The 18,237-nt window shown below is 39.2% G+C and overlaps 2 protein-coding genes and 1 long non-coding RNA gene across 5 annotated transcripts in view; 1 reads left to right on the top strand and 2 right to left on the bottom strand.

The window, feature by feature from the left end:
- Positions 1-508: 508 nt before the first annotated feature.
- Positions 509-13,935, bottom strand: tmem51b (transmembrane protein 51b). The gene is made up of 3 exons (XM_087800327.1): positions 13,699-13,935; positions 4,929-5,350; positions 509-1,513 (listed from the first exon to the last, which is right to left on the bottom strand). The coding sequence occupies exons 2-3, from the start codon at positions 5,333-5,335 to the stop codon at positions 1,069-1,071; spliced, it is 852 nt and encodes a 283-aa protein (XP_087656453.1). The 5' UTR covers positions 5,336-5,350; positions 13,699-13,935; the 3' UTR covers positions 509-1,068.
- Positions 2,010-18,237, top strand: part of LOC148070385 (uncharacterized) — a 64,078-nt gene continuing 47,850 nt past the window's right edge. The window contains exons 1-3 of one of the 2 annotated variants that reach the window (XR_015712901.1): positions 2,010-2,600; positions 2,731-2,765; positions 2,864-3,814. This is a non-coding gene — a long non-coding RNA (uncharacterized LOC148070385). Of the gene's footprint in view, positions 2,601-2,730; positions 2,766-2,863; positions 4,440-18,237 lie in introns of those variants that run through there. The other variant, XR_015712900.1, reaches the window with a different exon arrangement.
- kaznb (kazrin, periplakin interacting protein b) overlaps positions 15,363-18,237 on the bottom strand; it is a 120,426-nt gene continuing 117,551 nt past the window's right edge. For both annotated transcript variants that reach the window (XM_087800318.1, XM_087800317.1), the window contains 3 exons: positions 18,022-18,188; positions 16,934-17,024; positions 15,363-16,010 (listed from right to left, as the gene is read on the bottom strand). In XM_087800318.1, coding sequence (XP_087656444.1) covers positions 15,864-16,010; positions 16,934-17,024; positions 18,022-18,188 — 405 coding nt within the window. In that variant the 3' untranslated portion in view covers positions 15,363-15,863. The remainder of the gene's footprint in view (positions 16,011-16,933; positions 17,025-18,021; positions 18,189-18,237) is intronic.

Genomic DNA, 18,237 nt, shown 5'->3' with positions numbered 1-18,237 from the left:
CCAGGTTGACAGGGGGCATCTGGACTCCTCACTGGTCCCACCGACAAGAGACCACAAGGGAGACCACAAGGGAGACCACAAGGGAGACCACAAGGGAGACCACAAGGGAGACCAAGGACACGCTGGAGAGACTATGCAAGAAATATTTTAAGATATAACAATGTAGCTTGTTTTAGAAACATAAAGGATAGTGACGCGCAATATATACATATAAAAAAAATGTATTCAGATATTTTAAATAAATGAAATGTAGTCTGTAAGACGTTATTATTTTATTCATACACGTATACTTATAATATAAATAAAAACATTCATCCTAAACCCTTTTTCCAGGCCTAACCACTAGTGGGCGCCAGAACGCCGTCAACAAAGATGGCGCCACATAATGTTAGTAGCCTCGAATTTTAGCGTTTTAAGTCACTTTAAAAGACATAATCCATAAAAACAAATCTAAACAGAAAGTCACTTCACTGTACAAGGTAAGTCTTGGATGCAAACAGAAGAGGAGTAAAATGAAAAAGCGTTTATTCACCACGTGACCCACAATTTTAAAACATTGTCGATATAAAAGTCAGTTACATTTTTTTTTTTATTTGGAGATTTGGCAGTTATTACCGTCCAGAAGACATTTCCCCAAGTGAATTAAGAGAACATCGTACTAGAAACCCAAAGTCTAAGAAAAAGAAATAAAAAGTACAGTTGATGAAATAATGCAATTAGACTAAAACACAACTTCATTAGTTTAAAATATGATTAACTTTGGCCCGAATATTCTTCTACACACTGAAGCACATCATGATTGTATACGTCAAAGACGCCTTATGGCACCGGAATAAAATGAATAAAACTTAATTGTCTTCCTGCCTGATGTTTGCAGACAAGCAGGACTAGTAGTCCTTCTAGATCTCTAAAAGACCCTGCAAAGAAAGACAGAATAAATAAACCAAACACACACACGTTTCACCCACAAGTGTGTGTGTTCCCTCAACAGTAACTGAACACCAACCTTGGAAACATCAACTCAAACATGTTTCAGTGAATCGAATCCACCATCTGCACGAAAAGGTTCTAGACCAGCTCGGGCATCTTGGTGTCGTACTGTGGCGGCGGCGTGATGGGCTCGATGGTCACCGGGTTCTGGGTAGGGCTGCGGATCTGAAGGCGGAAGTCCTTCAGGTGCAGTTTGTCCGACTTGATCCTCCGGACCCGCAGTGGCCTCAGGAAGCGGCTGGCTCTGCTGGTGCTGCGCGACGGGAGGCTGTTCTGGGAGTTGAGGCCCGGGGAGTCCTTCGGCGGGTCGGGCGAGGGGGCGACTTCGGGAGCGGGGTCGCTGAGAGGGGTCGCTTCGCTCGCAGCCGGTTCGGCGCCTTCGTTCGCCACGGCGGCCAGGATGTCCTCGTAGGACGGCAGCTGGGAGGTGCTGCTGCGGAGGTTGCTCTGACGGACGGGGTAGTCGCTGCTGCCGACCACCTCGTCGTAGCTCGGCACGCCGTAGCTGGTCGGATCGGCAGCTCTGCGAACACACGGAGAAACAAAAAAAAGAATGTTATGGATCACTAGAAAGGTCAATTGAAATAACGTACTGCGACTGTGAATAGAAATACAAACTAAAAGTAAACTTAAGTAAGTAAGTAAGTAATTTTTATTTGTATAGCGCTTTTCCAGACCAGGGTCACAAAGCGCTTTAACAATCAAAACAATACTCAAAAAAGTATATACTTTAAAGATCAAGATAATACTGAGAACAACACAGGAAAATCAAGGAAAAGCCTGAACAAATAGAAACGTCTTAAGATGTTTCTTGAAGGAGTCAGTAGATCATCAAACACAGAGGGAGATGAAGATCGTTCCAAAGCTTAGGAGCAACAGTCTGGAAGGATTTCTCTCCTCTGGTCCTGAACTGTGTGCGTGGAACCATAAGCAGATTCTGCTCCACAGACCTCAGAGCCCGAGCTGGGGTGTAAGGCTGGATCAGATCACTGATGTAAGGAGGAGCCTGACCATGAATACAGGGAGTGCAGAATTATTAGGCAAATGAGTATTTTGACCACATCATGCTCTTTATGCATGTTGTCTTACTCCAAGTTGTATAGGCTCGAAAGCCTACTCCCAATTACGCATATCAGGTGATGTGCATCTCTGTCATGAGAAGGGGTGTGGTCTAATGACATCAACACCCTATATCAGGTGTGCATAATTATTAGGCAACTTCCTTTCCTTTGGCAAAATGGGTCAGAAGAGGGACTTGACAGGCTCCCAAAAGTCAAAAATAGTGAGATATCTTGCAGAGGGATGCAGCACTCTTAAAATTGCCAAGCTTCTGAAGCGTGATCATCGAACAATCAAGCGTTTCATTCAAAATAGTCAACAGGGTCGCAAAAAGCGTGTGGAAAAACCAAGGCGCAAAATAACTGCCCATGAACTGAGAAAAGTCAAGCATGCAGCTGCCAAGATGCCACTTGCCACCAGTTTTGCCATATTTCAGAGCTGCAACATCACTGGAGTGCCAAAAAGCACAAGGTGTGCAATACTCAGAGACATGGCCAAGGTAAGAAAGGCTGAAAAACGACCACCACTGAACAAGACACACAAGCTGAAACGTCTACTTGTAGACTGGGCCAAGAAATATCTCAAGACTGATTTTTCTAAGGTTTTATGGACTGATGAAATGAGAGTGAGTCTTGATGGGCCAGATGGATGGGCCCGTGGCTGGATCGGTAAAGGGCAGAGAGCTCCAGTCCGACTCAGACGCCAGCAAGGTGGAGGTGGGGTACTGGTATGGGCTGGTATCATCAAAGATGAGCTTGTGGGGCCTTTTCGGGTTGAGGATGGAGTCAAGCTCAACTCCCTGTCCTACTGCCAGTTTCTGGAAGACACCTTCTTCAAGCAGTGGTACAGGAAGAAGTCGGCATCCTTCAAGAAAAACATGATTTTCATGCAGGACAATGCTCCATCATTGCTGGCAAGAAAGGGTCTAAAAGAAGAAAAACTAATGACATGGCCTCCTTGTTCACCTGATCTGAACCCCATAGAGAACCTGTGGTCCCTCATCAAATGTCAGATTTACAAGGAGGGAAAACAGTACACCTCTCTGAACCGTGTCTGGGAGGCTGTGGTTGCTGCTGCACGCAATGTTGATCGTGAACAGATCAAAACACTGACAGAATCCATGGATGGCAGGCTTTTGAGTGTCCTTGCAAAGAAAGGTGGCTATATTGGTCACTGATTTGTTTTTGTTTTGTTTTTGAATGTCAGAAATGTATATTTGTGATTGTTGAACTGTTATATTGGTTTCCCTGGTGAAAATAAATAATTATAATGGGTATATATTTGTTTTTTGTTAAGTTGCCTAATAATTATGCACAGTAAAAGTCACCTGCACACACAGATATCTTCCTAAAATAGCTAAAACTAAAAAAGCCCTGCTCCAACTTCCAAAAATATTCACCTTTGATATTAATGAGTGTTTTGGGTTAATTAAGAGCATGGTTGTTGTTCAATAATAAAATTAATCCTCAAAAATACACCTTGCCTAATATTTCCGCACTCCCTGTAGATCTGAAAGTAAGAACCAGAATTTTAAAGTTGATCCTGAAAGAAACTGGAAGCCAGTGAAGAGTTTTAAGGATCAGAGAAATGTGAGTTCTTCTACTAGAGCGGGTCAGAATTCTCGCTGCAGAGTTTTGAATCAACTGCAGGCGAGACAGATCCTTCTTGTTAAGACATGAAAACAAACTGTTACAATAGTCCAGACGAGATATTCGGAACTACATCTGCCATAATTACTTAAATGATCGCGATGATGTAAGGTAAGGTAAGGTAAAACTTTATTGATCCCTCAGAAGGTTTCCTACGGGAAATTGTTTTTTTCCCAATAGCCACATAAAATACAGCAATTTTTCATGAAAAATAAAAAATAAATCAAAATAAAATAAGAACAAGAACATGAAGAGAAAGAACAATATGACACAATCTAAGTCTAAAGATAAAGACAAAGAACATAGATCAAAGAAAAACAACAAAGACAAAGGATACAAAGACTAACATAGACCAGAACATCCAGATACTTTCACTCCACTCCTGCCCCCCGAACTCAGAATTGTACAATTTAATGTCAACTGCAAAAAGCTTTGATGTCATCAAGCTTTTGATTTCTGGCATGGATTTTTCACCGTTGTATCAAAACGAATGAAAGATCTTTAGTAGATCATGACGACGGATCAGAAGGGCGACGTCACCACTATTATGAGACGTTTAGAGAATTTTTTCTCAATTATTTTGATCTTCAAAACTACATGAAAGCTTTGTAAGTAAGTAAGTCATTTTTATATATATATATCGCTTTTCCAGACCAGGGTCACAAAGCGCTTAAACAATCAAAACAACATTCAATAAAGTATATACTTTAAAGATCAAGATAAAACTGATAATACAACAGGAGTTCCAGAAAATCAAGAAAAAGCCTGAACAAATAAAAACGTCTTAAGATGTTTCTTGAAGGAGTCAGTAGATCATCAAACACAGAGGAAGAGGAAGATCGTTCCATAGCTTAGGAGCAACAGCCTGGAAGGATTTCTCTCCTCTGGTCCTGAAGTGTGTTCAGGAACCATCAGTAGATTCTGATCCACAGACCTCAGAGCCCGAGCTGGGGTGTAAGGCTGGATCAGATCACTGATGTAAGGAGGAGTCTGACCATGAATAGATCTGAAAGTAAGAACCAGAATTTTAAAGTTGATCCTGAAAGAAACTGGAAGCCAGTGAAGAGTTTTAAGGATCGGAGAAATGTGAGTTCTTCTACTAGAGCGGGTCAGAATTCTTGGAGTTAACTTAATTAGTTCCTTGTTATTTTTCAGTAAAACTTGATTTAACAATTTAAAAAAATAGAAGACCTTCCTTGAATGCTGGACACTATGGATGCCGTCACTCACCCGGGGCTCTGCTGTCCAGGTACGTGGTTCAAAAGCGCAGCATCTGCTCCTGCCGTCGCCGCCGGTCTGCTTCTCCTGCTGCTGGCTCTCCTCTTGCTCCTCACGCCCAGACAGAGGGACAGCAACAACATGGCGGCCCCCACCCCGACCAGCACCATGGCCACGGCCGAGGAGCTCTTGTGGTCCTCGGGGTCTTCTTCGCCGTTGTCTTGGACGTCCGTGGTGGAGTTTCCGGAAGGCGCCGGGGGTTTGCTGCCGTCGGTGGGTATCACCGTCCACACGATCATGATGATGCCGAGGGCGACGAGTCCGACTCCGAGGGCGCACAGGGCGTAGTGGGCCCCCGAGCTGCTGCCCCGGGAGCTGGAGGGTCCGTTTGCACCATCGCCACTGTGGCAAAGGGCCATGACGCCTGGACGAAACTACACAGAAAACACGGAAGATTCATTAAAAAACAGTTTTTAAACATAATCATCATTTATTACATATTTTTTATTAAATAATTGCATTTCACATTCCATATTCTTTTTTACTTTAATTGATTCCTCCCATCTTTAATATCATTAATTGTAAATAATATGTATAATTATATTGTATTAAATGCAAACTACAAATACCAAAGTTTACCTTCTTAACAAATCAAAATTAAAACTGGGTAAAAAATAAAAATGCTAAATGTTGAATTTAAAAAACTTCTCACAGTGACAAAAAATACCATCGTATTAATTCTTTTAATCTCATGTGCTGGGGTTGTCATTTTATCATCACTCAAGTTGTGGTGAAATGTCATTCCTTTGAAAAAAAAAACTCTGATTCAATTACAGTGGATAACAGAATTATCTTCCCTCGACTGTGGGAATCTGTTCATGTGGAGAAAACTCACATGATTTGAGGATCAGATGATTTCACAACATATTAAAGTCTTTTTCCCACCTGGAATTTGATTGTTTTTTTCACTTTGTGAGAAAGGGCCTCCAAACCATTCAGATCAATTTAAAGAGATAGCCATCAAAAAATCGAACTCCCCTTATTTTCTACTCGCCCTCATGTAGACCAAGGGTTGGGATTATTTTCACAGTATTCTGTTCCTTTTGAGAGTTAAAGGCAGAAAAGTAAATCCATACGATGGTCGTGAATGTAACTCTATTCTTGTCAAGAAATACACCCTTAAAAACATCCAAATACATCAACTGTGCTCGTGGGGGCCACAGAGGGCCATAACAGACAAACAGTATGAAAGTATTTGGAAGTTATCAATTCTTTTAGTACGAAGAATGCACTTAATTATCTGCCAATGGCTCAAAAAAGAGACGGATTACGGTGAAAATGAAGTTTGAATCGTCACAGAATAACAGCATGAAAGTGACCCGAGGGAACATCGGCAACATTTTTAAAACATGAAATCAATGATAATACATTTCAACTTGTTTAATACTGTACCAGTATCATTCAAATAAATTATAACTAACTTGGGTCCCAATACCGAACCCTGAGGTACACCACAAGTTACTTTTCCTAAATGTGACACCGTATTATTAATTTTTAAATATTTAAACCTATTATTTAAGCTACTTCTTATCCAGTTTAATGCAACACCTCTTATTCCATAATGCTCTCATTTCTGCAGTAGTAGGGAACGAATGATTGTATCAAATACTAAACAACAAAAACACCTACAGTGTATAGTTTCTCATCCAAAATTATCTGTTTACAAACCATTTTCCGAGTATTTTTGAAAACTGAGGTAGCAAAGATAACGGTCAATAATTGGATATAATATGCTCGTCACCATTCTTTTAGATTCCGACCTAAACTAGTTTCATTCCATCAGGAAATATACCCGTTTGAAAAGCTGTATTACATATACAAGTAAAAGTTTTGAGGACACACAGTCAGTTACTTCCTTTATGAGCCACATGTCAATATCATGATCATCTGTAGATGTTTTGCTCTTAAACTTCCACACTACTTCTTTGGATGAAACATTGAGTTGCTACTGTTGAATGCAAAATCATAATTATGGTCTACACCGATAATCTCCCTTGTTAAATTTGGGCCTGCATTGACAAAAAATACATCATTAAACTCATTTGCAATTTCCTCTGGATATTTAACAATTGAATAGTCTTTTCTTTTTCTTTTTTTTTTACAAAATATGCTGGAGAATAAATGTAACTAATTTTTTTTAATCAAACCATTGAGCACTCTCCAGCTAGCCTTAATATTACTTTTGTGTTTTTGCAGCAGATGATCAAAATAGTCTTTTTTTCTGTAGTGTCATAATAGATATCAATTTGTTCTTGTAAGTTTTGTACTTGTTCTCTATGTGATAAATTCCCTATTGAGCCCATTTTTCTTTTCACAAGCTTTTTCAAACCCTTCTGTAAACCATGGTTTTCTCTTCTTTTTTGGATTTTGTGATTCATAATGTCTTCCCCGAGGGCCATTATTGCCCCTTGTGATTTTAGTCATTAGTCTGTGTATTTGACTAATAACCAGTGGTCACAAGGCGCTTAAACAATTAAAAACAATACCCAGTTAAAACATATCCTTTAAATAGTTTTTTAAAGTTAAAAAAAAACAGAACCTTTTATTGACACAACAGCAGCACGAGTGGTGGGAGAACAGGTTCTCCAGGTGTGGAGGGTCTGTGCAGGTCAGGACAAGAAGGAAACCAAGCTCAGATGACTCAGTGGCAAAGAATGAAGTGACACTAAAGTGATCTTTAGCAGCAGCTAAACTTTTACTGTTGTCCTTCTAAAGTTCACAAACGCATGCCCAGAGATCTTGCGTTACTGTTGTACCGTCTAATCTTACGCGGCATAATATGAGCAACAATTGTTAATCTTTAACTTCTATTAATGTGGTCAGTACCAAAGCAACACTATTGTACGCTGCTGTAAAAGTAGGGCGAGACAAAAATAAAAATATGATCAATCTAAGTGCTGGTTTAAACACAATAATTATAATTAATGACATGCTTAATAAACAGAGCGATTCAAAAGTGATAGAATAGAAATAAAACCACATAAGGAGTCTAAACACATAATTAAGTCTATGGAACAAGTTCTACAGGCCTGATCAACCCTGGCTTTGGACCTCATATGCTTCTCTATGAAGGTGCTGGGTAAACTTCTACACATACTTGTGTACACCTACATGGTTTCCTACCATCTAAAATGTACACAACTCATTAAAGTCGTCAAAAATACGTCGACCCGCTCGCAGTGGAACATGGATGAAACATGCACATGGACCATAACCGAGCCGGGAACATGCTCACATGACGAAACACCGCAGGAAGCTTTCATTCGATCCAGAAACTGTACACCAGGGCAATAAACGCAGCACATCTGGTCGGCACCTGGTCCGGAACAATGTGGGACTGTTGCTCTGCGGTTCATTAAACGCTCCATTGGTGTCCAAGTTGCTGGCTGGAAAATATGATTGGTTTGCTGCACAACACGGATCCGGCTCCAACTTAACGTTGGGCCCGGACCCAGCGCCGCTTAGAGAAGCAGATATTTTCGATGAAACTATGAGTTGTACACGCTCCTCTCAAGGATCTGCTGACTGTCAAGTTTCTAAAAGTGGGTTGAAACTATTAACATATGTCAACATAGAGCATCCTCTGACTTAAACCCCTTCCACTGGCTCTCGATCGCCCCGTGTGGTCTAGTTGATGTTCCTATCAGGTTTATTTAGTTCTTTAACAATATGTTTTGGAAAAGCTCCTACGAAAGTACTTTGTAATACATTTATAACATTTAATTATCTACAAGAGAAAACAGAGGAGGGAGTTTATAGTCTGATATTAAGACTTTATTTCTAATTGTTTCTATTTCTAAAGTGCCTTTCTAGACCAGGGTCTTAAAGCGCTTTAACAATCAAAAACAATACACAGTTAAAATAAATATTTTAACAGGTCAAGATACATGAGACAAACACAGGAGTCCAAGAAAATCAGAGAAAAGCCTGCATAAATAAAAAATGTCTTAAGATGTTTCTTGAAGGAGTCAGTAGATCATCAAACACAGAGGGAGAGGAAGATCGTTCCAAAGCTTAGGAGCAACAGCCTGGAAGGATTTCTCTCCTCTGGTCCTGAACCGTGTTCAGGAACCATCAGCAGATTCTGATCCACAGACCTCAGAGCCCGAGCTGAGGTGTAAGGCTGGATCAGATCACTGATGTAAGGAGGAGTCTGACCATGAATAGATCTGAAAGTAAGAACCAGAATTTTAAAGTTGATCCTGAAAGAAACTGGAAGCCAGTGAAAAGTTTTAAGGATCGGGGGAAAATGTGAGTTCTTCTACTAGAGCGGGTCAGAATTCTCACTGCAGAGTTTTGTATCAACTGCAGATGAGACAGCTCCTTCTTGTTTAGACACGAAAAAAAACTGGTACAATAGTCCAAACTAGAAGATACAAACGCATGGATTATAAGATCCAGATACAGCGAGATTCTGAGCAGATCTGTGTCTTAATCAATTAACACTGCACTGGAAATATAGTGGGTATTACAAGCAAGTTATAAGTCAATTTTAAAAATAAAACTCTAACAGGGGTTGGTGATACCTGCTCTACAGTCATCATGTGGTGCAGTTTGTGTTAATTATTTATAATCTTAAGCAGCAATTAAAATCAAACAAAACCAGAACGAAGCCTGTTTACAGGCATTTTAGACCCAAGGTTTGGACATTAGAACGATATCCGTGGGAGTTTCTTATAACAGACATAGATTCTCTAAAACAAATTAAGAAAAAAATCAGATAGAAAACATATTTGTGAGTCAAATCATTTCACATTGTTTGAAGTCCAATTAAACATCAAAACCTGGAAAGTCCCCGACTTCCCTTCAGGCAGTGTGACACAAGGGACGATCCTCAACCATCTAGAGATATAATAGAAGTTCATCAAAACAAATCTGAACATCAATGAAGTTCAGTAACGACGTCGAACAAATTTCTTGAGGTCAGAGAGAAATCAGTGAACATTCATTTATTTCGCTTTTAAAGAGGGATTCTTTCTGGAAAACGTTAATCAGGAATAAGTTGGTTAAAACATAAACAAAATTATTTTTCTTATTCAAATGTAATCTACACGGAAACTGCAAATCTTCAGAGAAATCACGATGACCTCAATATTGCCACGAAGAAGCTGATTGGTAAGTAAGTTGCACATGTTTTTAAATGCTTTTATTTGATATACTTGGAGTTTTATTTCCTGAAATTAAAATACTAAAAAGGTGTATTTCACCTAAAATACAAATGTCACTCATATTCTACTCACCCTCATGTCTACTTAGGGTCAGACTTATATTCATGGTGGTCCTTTTTAGAGTTATAGGCAAAAAATGCAAGTTCATTTTAATGTAGTGACCAGTGCTCGGATCTTTATCTCCGAACAGACGCACTTAAAAAACAGGCAAATAGCTCCGGGGGGCTCGTCTGTACTGTCTCTCTGGTATTGATGCGACACGAGGAAACAATAAAGGAAGCAATGAATGTGAAATCCAAACTCTCTTGACTCGCTCACATGTTTCAAAAGTGGAAGTCGTTATAATGATGCAATATTGGCTTCACTCCCCCATCAATGCAAAAATCGTGCATGCTTTGTTTATACAGTGAGTCCCCTGGAGGCGAAAATTTGCAGAATCGATGACGCGCGGTGACAAACTTTGATGCTTGACCAATCCCAGCAGATTTGGTTGATGTTATGGTAAACAAGTTTGATCTCCAGAAAAGATTTAATCACAATTTCTATTCCTATGATTGAGACATACATGTTTGCCTGTAACTCACACAAGGAACAGATTGTTCCGAAAAAAAATAAAAACACTCTTATTGGATTGGCACCAGTGTGGTGCTTTCAATAGTGTAGGAATCCACAGAAAATAAATGCTTACTAAATTAAAATAAATTAATGTCACATTAGTAGAGTATGTGCTTTTGTGGCTGGAAGTTAATAATATTCTTGTAATAGAATAAGATACCTTTTTTTGTGGCATTTAAATATTATTGAAAAAGAAAAGTTTTTTAATACTGGTGTTAAAATAAAAAGCAATCTTTACCAAGACCGTCACTGCCTAATACCTCCTGCTCCTAGCTATAGATAAAAAAAATCAATTGACATATTTTTCATTCTCAGGAAGCCAACAAGGGCCAATAAGTGGCAATTAAAAGGCCCCGTGTGGGTCCTAGTACACACTGTTCTCTGGTCTATCTTTCCTCACAATTACAAGACAAGTTCAAAAATAGCTGAACAACTGCATTAGCCTCTTTCATCCGAACACAGCCTGTGCTCCGGTGCATCGACTCACCTCACTTGAAACATCACTCGAGCGGTTTTTACTTTTGCAATTATCAAAGCAACATCATGTTTTCTCTGCAGGCTGAGATGACCCCATAATCCGTGTTCATATACGATAACAAAAATGAAGCGCAACATGACAAGTTACACAGCATTTATAACCTGTGAATAAAGACCAGTCAACGCATGCATCTCCTCTTCCTCACATCCACCTGTTAAATGACTGTTTTGTGTATTACTATCCGGTTCACAAGACTGCCATTTAAATACACATAACTGACCAAAATAAAAGTTTGGTAAAGATTAGTAAGTAAGTAAGTAAGTAATTTTTATTTATATAGCGCTTTTCCAGACCAGGGACACAAAGCGCTTAAACAATCAAAACAATATTCAATAAAGTATATATTTTAAAGGTCAAGATAAAACTGATAACACAACAGGAGTTCCAGAAAATCAAGGAAAAGCCTGAACAAATAAAAATGTCTTAAGATGTTTCTTGAAGGAGTCAGTAGATCATCAAACACAGAGGGAGAGGAAGATCGTTCCAAAGCTTAGGAGCAACAGCCTGGAAGGATTTCTCTCCTCTGGTCCTGAACCGTGTTCAGGAACCATCAGTAGATTCTGATCCTCAGACCTCAGAGCCCAAGCTGGGGTGTAAGTCTGGATCAGATCACTGATGTAAGGAGGAGTCTGACCATGAATAGTTAGAACCAGAATTTTAAAAATTGATCCTGAAAGAAACTGGAAGCCAGTGAAGAGTTTACAAGGTTGTACGGGTGCAGCATTTATACAACTCACAAAGCAGTTGTGATTTTAGTTTTCCATTCATTTCCATGTTTAAAGGGATAATATTGTAAAAAACCCATATTTGAACCAGAGGTGATCTCTGTTTTCAGTGGGCGAGGCTTAAGCACATTTAATGTCATTATTTCAGTGAAAAGAGAGTTTTGTACAAACAGACACATATTGATGTTGTACAATAGAGTCCAACATCTATTTAAGAGACACTTAAATCAACACATTAGTTCAACATAGTTGTGTCAACATTTCTTTTGTTATTCAAATGTAATCTACACGGAAACTGCACATCTTCAGAGAAATCATGATGACCTCAATATTGCCACGAAGAAGGTGATTGGCAAGTAAGTTGCACATGTTTTTAAATGCTTTTATTTGATTTACTTGGAGATTTATTCGTCTGAAGTGAATTATATTTCACCTAAAATACAAATGTCACTAATTTTCTACTCACCCTCATGTCTACTTAGGTTTAGAATTATTTTAATGGTGGTTCTTTTTAAGAGTTATAGGCAAAAATGCAAGTTCATTTTAATGTAGTGACCAGTGCTCAGATCTAAATTAAAAATAAATTAATGTGACAATACAGTGTGTGTGCTTTTGTGGCTGGAAGGTAATAATATTCTTGTAATAGAATAAGATACCTTTTTTGTGGGATGTCTAAACAAGAAGGATCTGTCTCGCCTGCAGTTAATACAAAACTCTGCAGCGAGAATTCTGACCCGCTCTAGTAGAAGAACTCACATTTCTCCGATCCTTAAAACTCTTCACTGGCTTCCAGTTTCTTTCAGGATCAACTTTAAAATTCTGGTTCTTACTTTCAGATCTATTCATGGTCAGACTCCTCCTTACATCAGTGATCTGATCCAGCCTTACACCCCAGCTCGGGCTCTGAGGTCTGCGGATCAGAATCTACTGATGGTTCCTGAACACAGTTCAGGACCAGAGGAGAGAAATCCTTCCAGGCTGTTGCTCCTAAGCTTTGAAATGATCTTCCTCTCTCTCTGTGTTTGATGATCTACTGACTCCTTCAAGAAACATCTTAAGACGTTTTTATTTGTTCAGGCTTTTCCTTGATTTTCTGGAACAGTTTTCAGTTTTATCTTGACCTTTAAAGTATATACTTTATTGAATATTGTTTTGATTGTTTAAGCGCTTTGTGACCCTGGTCTGGAAAAGCGCTATACAAATAAAAATGACTTACTTACATTTAAATATTTTTAAAAAAAAAAGGTGTTTTAATACTGGTGTTAAAATAAAAAGCAATCTTTACCAAACCATAGCTGTTTATACAGATTTTTTAAATGTGCAAAGTCAGGAAAAAGGGCAAAATTAAAATAAAATGTTTTGATCGTCATTTAACATTCTTTTTATTAAGCAAAGAGGTCACTAATCCAGTTCCACCAAAACTTCTTATTAAATTGCATCAATTACGCGGGGATCGAGTTGAAAGTGACTCGGGTGTGTCTGCAGCGAACACTCAGGTGTCAAAACATGGAACTCCAGGTGATCCAGGTACACAGAGCAGCAGCAAGAGTTCTACACCAGAGTTGAAAACACCTGCCACTACTAAACATTGGGTCAGTTACTGAATTGAAGCAGGACACCTGGAGAGAGAGGGTCTTCCCCGCTGCTGGGCCCAGGTGAGTCGCGAGAGGCCTTACCTGCTCACGGCTCCTGGAACTTCCTCCACCTGAGCCACACAGGTGTTTTTTCAGCTCGATCACACCCACAGAGAAACACTCGGCATACAAAAAAAATGTCCGCTGGAGGTTTGACTTCTTGACGACTTTAAAAAAAATAATAAAAATAAGGTATTTCTACTAAATAAGTGAATCGCAAACGAACTATTTTCGCTTCAACTTTGTTCACGCGACAGAGTGAAACCACCCTCGCCCGCTTCCTCCTCCTCCCCCAGGTCCTAGTGCCAGCCCTCCCTTCGAACCTCACCTGTCGCAACACACTTCCGGTTGACTAAACGAACGGAACCGGAATAAAGGTTGATGTCAATAAAACATTCAAAATTGAAATATAAAATGGAAAGGAAAAGGGGATATTTCATTTCATCATCATGTTGCACTACTGCATTAAGTTATGAAATGAATAAAGGACACACGTTTAAAGTAAAGTAAGTTAAGGTTATTTGTAAAGTGACTTTACAGGGTCACAAAGAGCTTTAACAATCAAACTCAATACACAGTTAAAATATATACTTTTAAAGATCAAGATACATAAGACAAACACAGGAGCCTCAGAAAATGTAGGGAAAAGCCTGAACAGATAAACATGTCTTAAGATGTTTCTTGAAGGAGTCAGTAGATCATCAAACACAGAGGGAGAGGAAGATCGTTCCAGAGCTTAGGAGCAACAGTCTGGATCAGATCACTGATGTAAGGAGGAGTCTGACCATGAATAGATCTGAAAGTAAGAACCAGAATTTTAAAGTTGATCCTGAAAGAAACTGACAGCCAGTGAAGAGTTTTAAGGATCAGAGAAATGTGAGTTCTTCTACTAGAGCGGGTCAGAATTCTTGCTGCAGAGTTTTGTATTAACTGCAGGCGAGACAGATCCTTCTTGCTTAAACTGTTACAATAGTCTAAACAAGAAGACACAAACGCATGGATTATAAACTCCAGATCGTGTTGTGACATCATATTCCTAAGTTTAGAGATTTTTCTCAGTTGAAGAAAGTATTAGTTATTTAAAAGGGCAACTAATGTCAAACTCCAACTCTCCTGACTCTCTTGTTTCAAATGTTGAATCTTCCTCTCCAAGATGCAGTAAGTCCCTCATCATGACCATGTTTCAAAACTTTACTTTATAAAGTTCTCCCCCGTCTGAAATCCCAGCGAAAGAGAGGTTACGAGAGAAAACTGTAACCTCGCCCCACTTTGTTTAAAGAAACGAGTCCCTTTCAACAATCACTGCATTTTCTGTACAGCCACCACAAAAATACTATGCTGTGTTTACAACACTGACAATAAAGGTTTCTGAATCTGATTCATCCACGACTTCTTTGCCATCTTAAGAACAGACGAGCTATTTATCCGGCGCACCTCCATCCTGCACACTTTAATTATGTCAGTAAATACTTAAGAAGAAAAGAAAATACCTGGAAAAAGACGGAAATTAATCTTGACAAGCAAATCCTACAAGAGTTTCCAGACTGACAAGTGACCTTCAAACGACCCTGCTTCTGCGATCCACGTACCTTTTCGAACTAGTATTTATTTCATCGGTGATTCATGCCAACCCCAAAAAAAAAAGATGTTCGACATCCTACTCATGATCTAGTTGTGCTTAATAACCAGGCTTCGTGAACATCAGGTTGTAAATGTAATATTTAATGTAACAAATTGACAACAAAGTACAGACGGGTTGCACAGATCCGTAGTTTCACAGAGAGAACGTGGAAAGTGGTGGAACCAGTTCAGACGTTTACCTTCATGACCTTCACTTTTAAGCGAGTAAGCCCAAAAAACAGGTTGAGTTGTATAAACCGGACGGGTCAGATGATCAGCCGACCACAGTTTGTACAGTATAAACATCTGATGGAGAAAACAGTCGATAATGTATTTGATGGTCTCAGGCTACACGTGTGAATATCGATGAAACAGTCGTGCACGTCAGAAGTTTTGAATCAGTCCGTATGACTTATTCCAGCGTTTGAATGAAAAGATAAAAACATTGTTAATGATTCAAACCAAAAGTGCAGCGATATCTTCTCCATAGACTGAAGGCATTAATGGACTTCTTTCATCGTAAGAACAGTGCTGTCGAGTCGTGTCCATGTAAACAATGTTGAGCTGGACGTGGCGTCGCTCGGGGATCAGACGTTGGTGATCTCCACGCTGGTGTAGGTGTGCACAGGGCTGGCCTTGGCCCGGGAAAGAGCCTGGACTCGGGCCTCCTTAGGCAGAGAGCTGCAGCTGCTGCGCTCCACCGACTGGCTGCTGGCACGAAACCTCAGTGGACTCTGGAGGAGATAAAGGCTCATTATCGGCTCTGGATCCAAAGAGAGACACACGGACGGGATTAATCCTCTTTCATTGAAACTCGGGCGGTTAAAAAAGACAGGTAACGGCAAATATTTATTAGGACTATTTGTTAAATTAGCAAACGTAGTAGGAGTAAAGTTGAAATTCCATGATCCATGATTGCATTTTTGACACTAACCAGGTTCAGTTTGATTTTTTCCGTGCATTATGGGACCTCAACATAAATATATATGTGGGAGTTATAAACATAATTTGTTGGACATCCTTTGAGAACATAAACTCAGGCCCTTTTATGATGTACTGCAGTATAAATATAGTTAAATGTTAAAAACCAGATCACCTACAATGAATCATGATACGGATTATGAACGTCCACAACTGACGTGGTAAGTAAGTAATAAGTAAGTAATTTTTATTTGTATAGCGCTTTTCCAGACCAGGGTCACAAAGCGCTTAAACAAACAAAATAATATTCAATAAAGTATATACTTTAAAGATCAAGATAAAACTGATAACACAACAGGAGTTCCAGAAAATCAAGGAAAAGCCTGAACAAATAAAAACATCTTAAGATGTTTCTTAAAGGAGTCAGTAGATCCATCAAGCGCAAGGAGAGTAAATCTTCAAGCTTCTGAAAATACAACTTTGTTTTATTGGAGACTAAATTTACCTTTTATTTATAGATTAACTTAATGATTGAAAAAATATCCACTGTTCAACTAAAAAAAAAAGAAGCATGACTCGACAAAAATAAACTCAATTCAATCATTATCTTTTCTGTGTTTTTGTTGTTATCCTGCTGGTCTCACTAACCTATTATTCAGCCTGTCCGTCAACAGATCATCACTCTGAAGCCACATGATTTCACGTTTGCTGAGACTGAGTCAGACCTCATCCCTACCTTGACCAGTCGTCGCACGGATGCTCTTTCTTCCGCCAGGCGAGTGACAGCAGCCGACGAGGGAGGGTTCGCCTCCGCAGCTTCAGCATCACTGTGGAATCAATGACACCAGATACGAGTCTTAAAAGGCTACATGTCTAACTTTGTTTTACTCTCAACATTACATTTTTAATGTTGATATTTATAATCAATCACACGATTTTTAATACCAGAGTAATATGATCAAATGTTGAGTGTATGATAGACTTAAGTAAATGACAGACTTATAGTATAAATAATTATCTAGGATTGGATGCATGTTGTCTGATCCTCTAAAAAACATCTTTGTCGTATACTTTATTTCTGAAACTATAGCCACACTTGAGACATTGTAGGGTGTAGTACCTCACACTGACGCTGGAGGCAGTGTTCAACATTATACACACACTGACATCTGCGATTTATAAATAGAGCATGAACAAAGTGTTTATAATGTTAACCAAATTATATTGAGTTTATCCTGAATAAAGGCGCCAATGTTGGCTTACGTAAACACACACACACACATACGTACATACATTACGTCGTCAGATTACATTTTTAATGATATAATTATTGATCTCTTCTTAGAAGGAGTTCAAATGTCAAGTATAGCTTCAAAAGGAACCAGGATTAAAAAAAATAGAAAGTAATTCAATATAGATAAATTAAAGAAGGAAAATGATTCAAATGTCTTCAGAAGTGTTGAGAAAAAATAAAAGTACCCATAATGCACTCCATGCTTGATACTCAAGAATACTTCCTTAATATTGTCCACGTGAGTGAGGATCTTTAGTTTGACAGCCGTTAATACTTCTTAGGTACATGTTTAAACTAAAACATTATTGGAAAATGTGCACATGATAGTTACTCCCCCTTTACGTCCAGCTGCCACATGTTTTGTTGTCGGCTTTTAGGTTAGGTTAGGTTAGGTAGAACTTTATTGATCCCTCAGGAGGTCTCCTTCGGGAAATTGTTTTTTTTCCAAATTGTCCACAGCAAATACAGCAATTTTTCTGAAGTTTTTTTTGAATTGAAGCGGGTGAAAACTATAGATCTTTATATCCTACCTGTGTGGAGCGGAGAGGGATCTCAGCTCCTCGTACAAGTGGCGATGCAGCATGTGCTTGTTCCCGGGGATCTCCAGGACCCTGGCCAAGGTGTCGGTGTCGAACGACGGCTCCAGCACCATCAGGGCGCCGTGAACCCCTTTACCCTGGAGGTTGTCTGCAAACTCCTGAAACAGTTGACATTTATATCACGTTTATTAACGTGTAATTAACTCA

The sequence above is a fragment of the Callionymus lyra genome, chromosome 10, assembly GCF_982586985.1.
Source record: "Callionymus lyra chromosome 10, fCalLyr1.hap1.1, whole genome shotgun sequence".
Classification (NCBI taxonomy): Eukaryota; Metazoa; Chordata; class Actinopteri; order Syngnathiformes; family Callionymidae; genus Callionymus; species Callionymus lyra.
The sequence above is the reverse complement of the archived record's forward strand: the minus strand, read 5'-3'. Positions and strand labels throughout refer to the sequence as shown.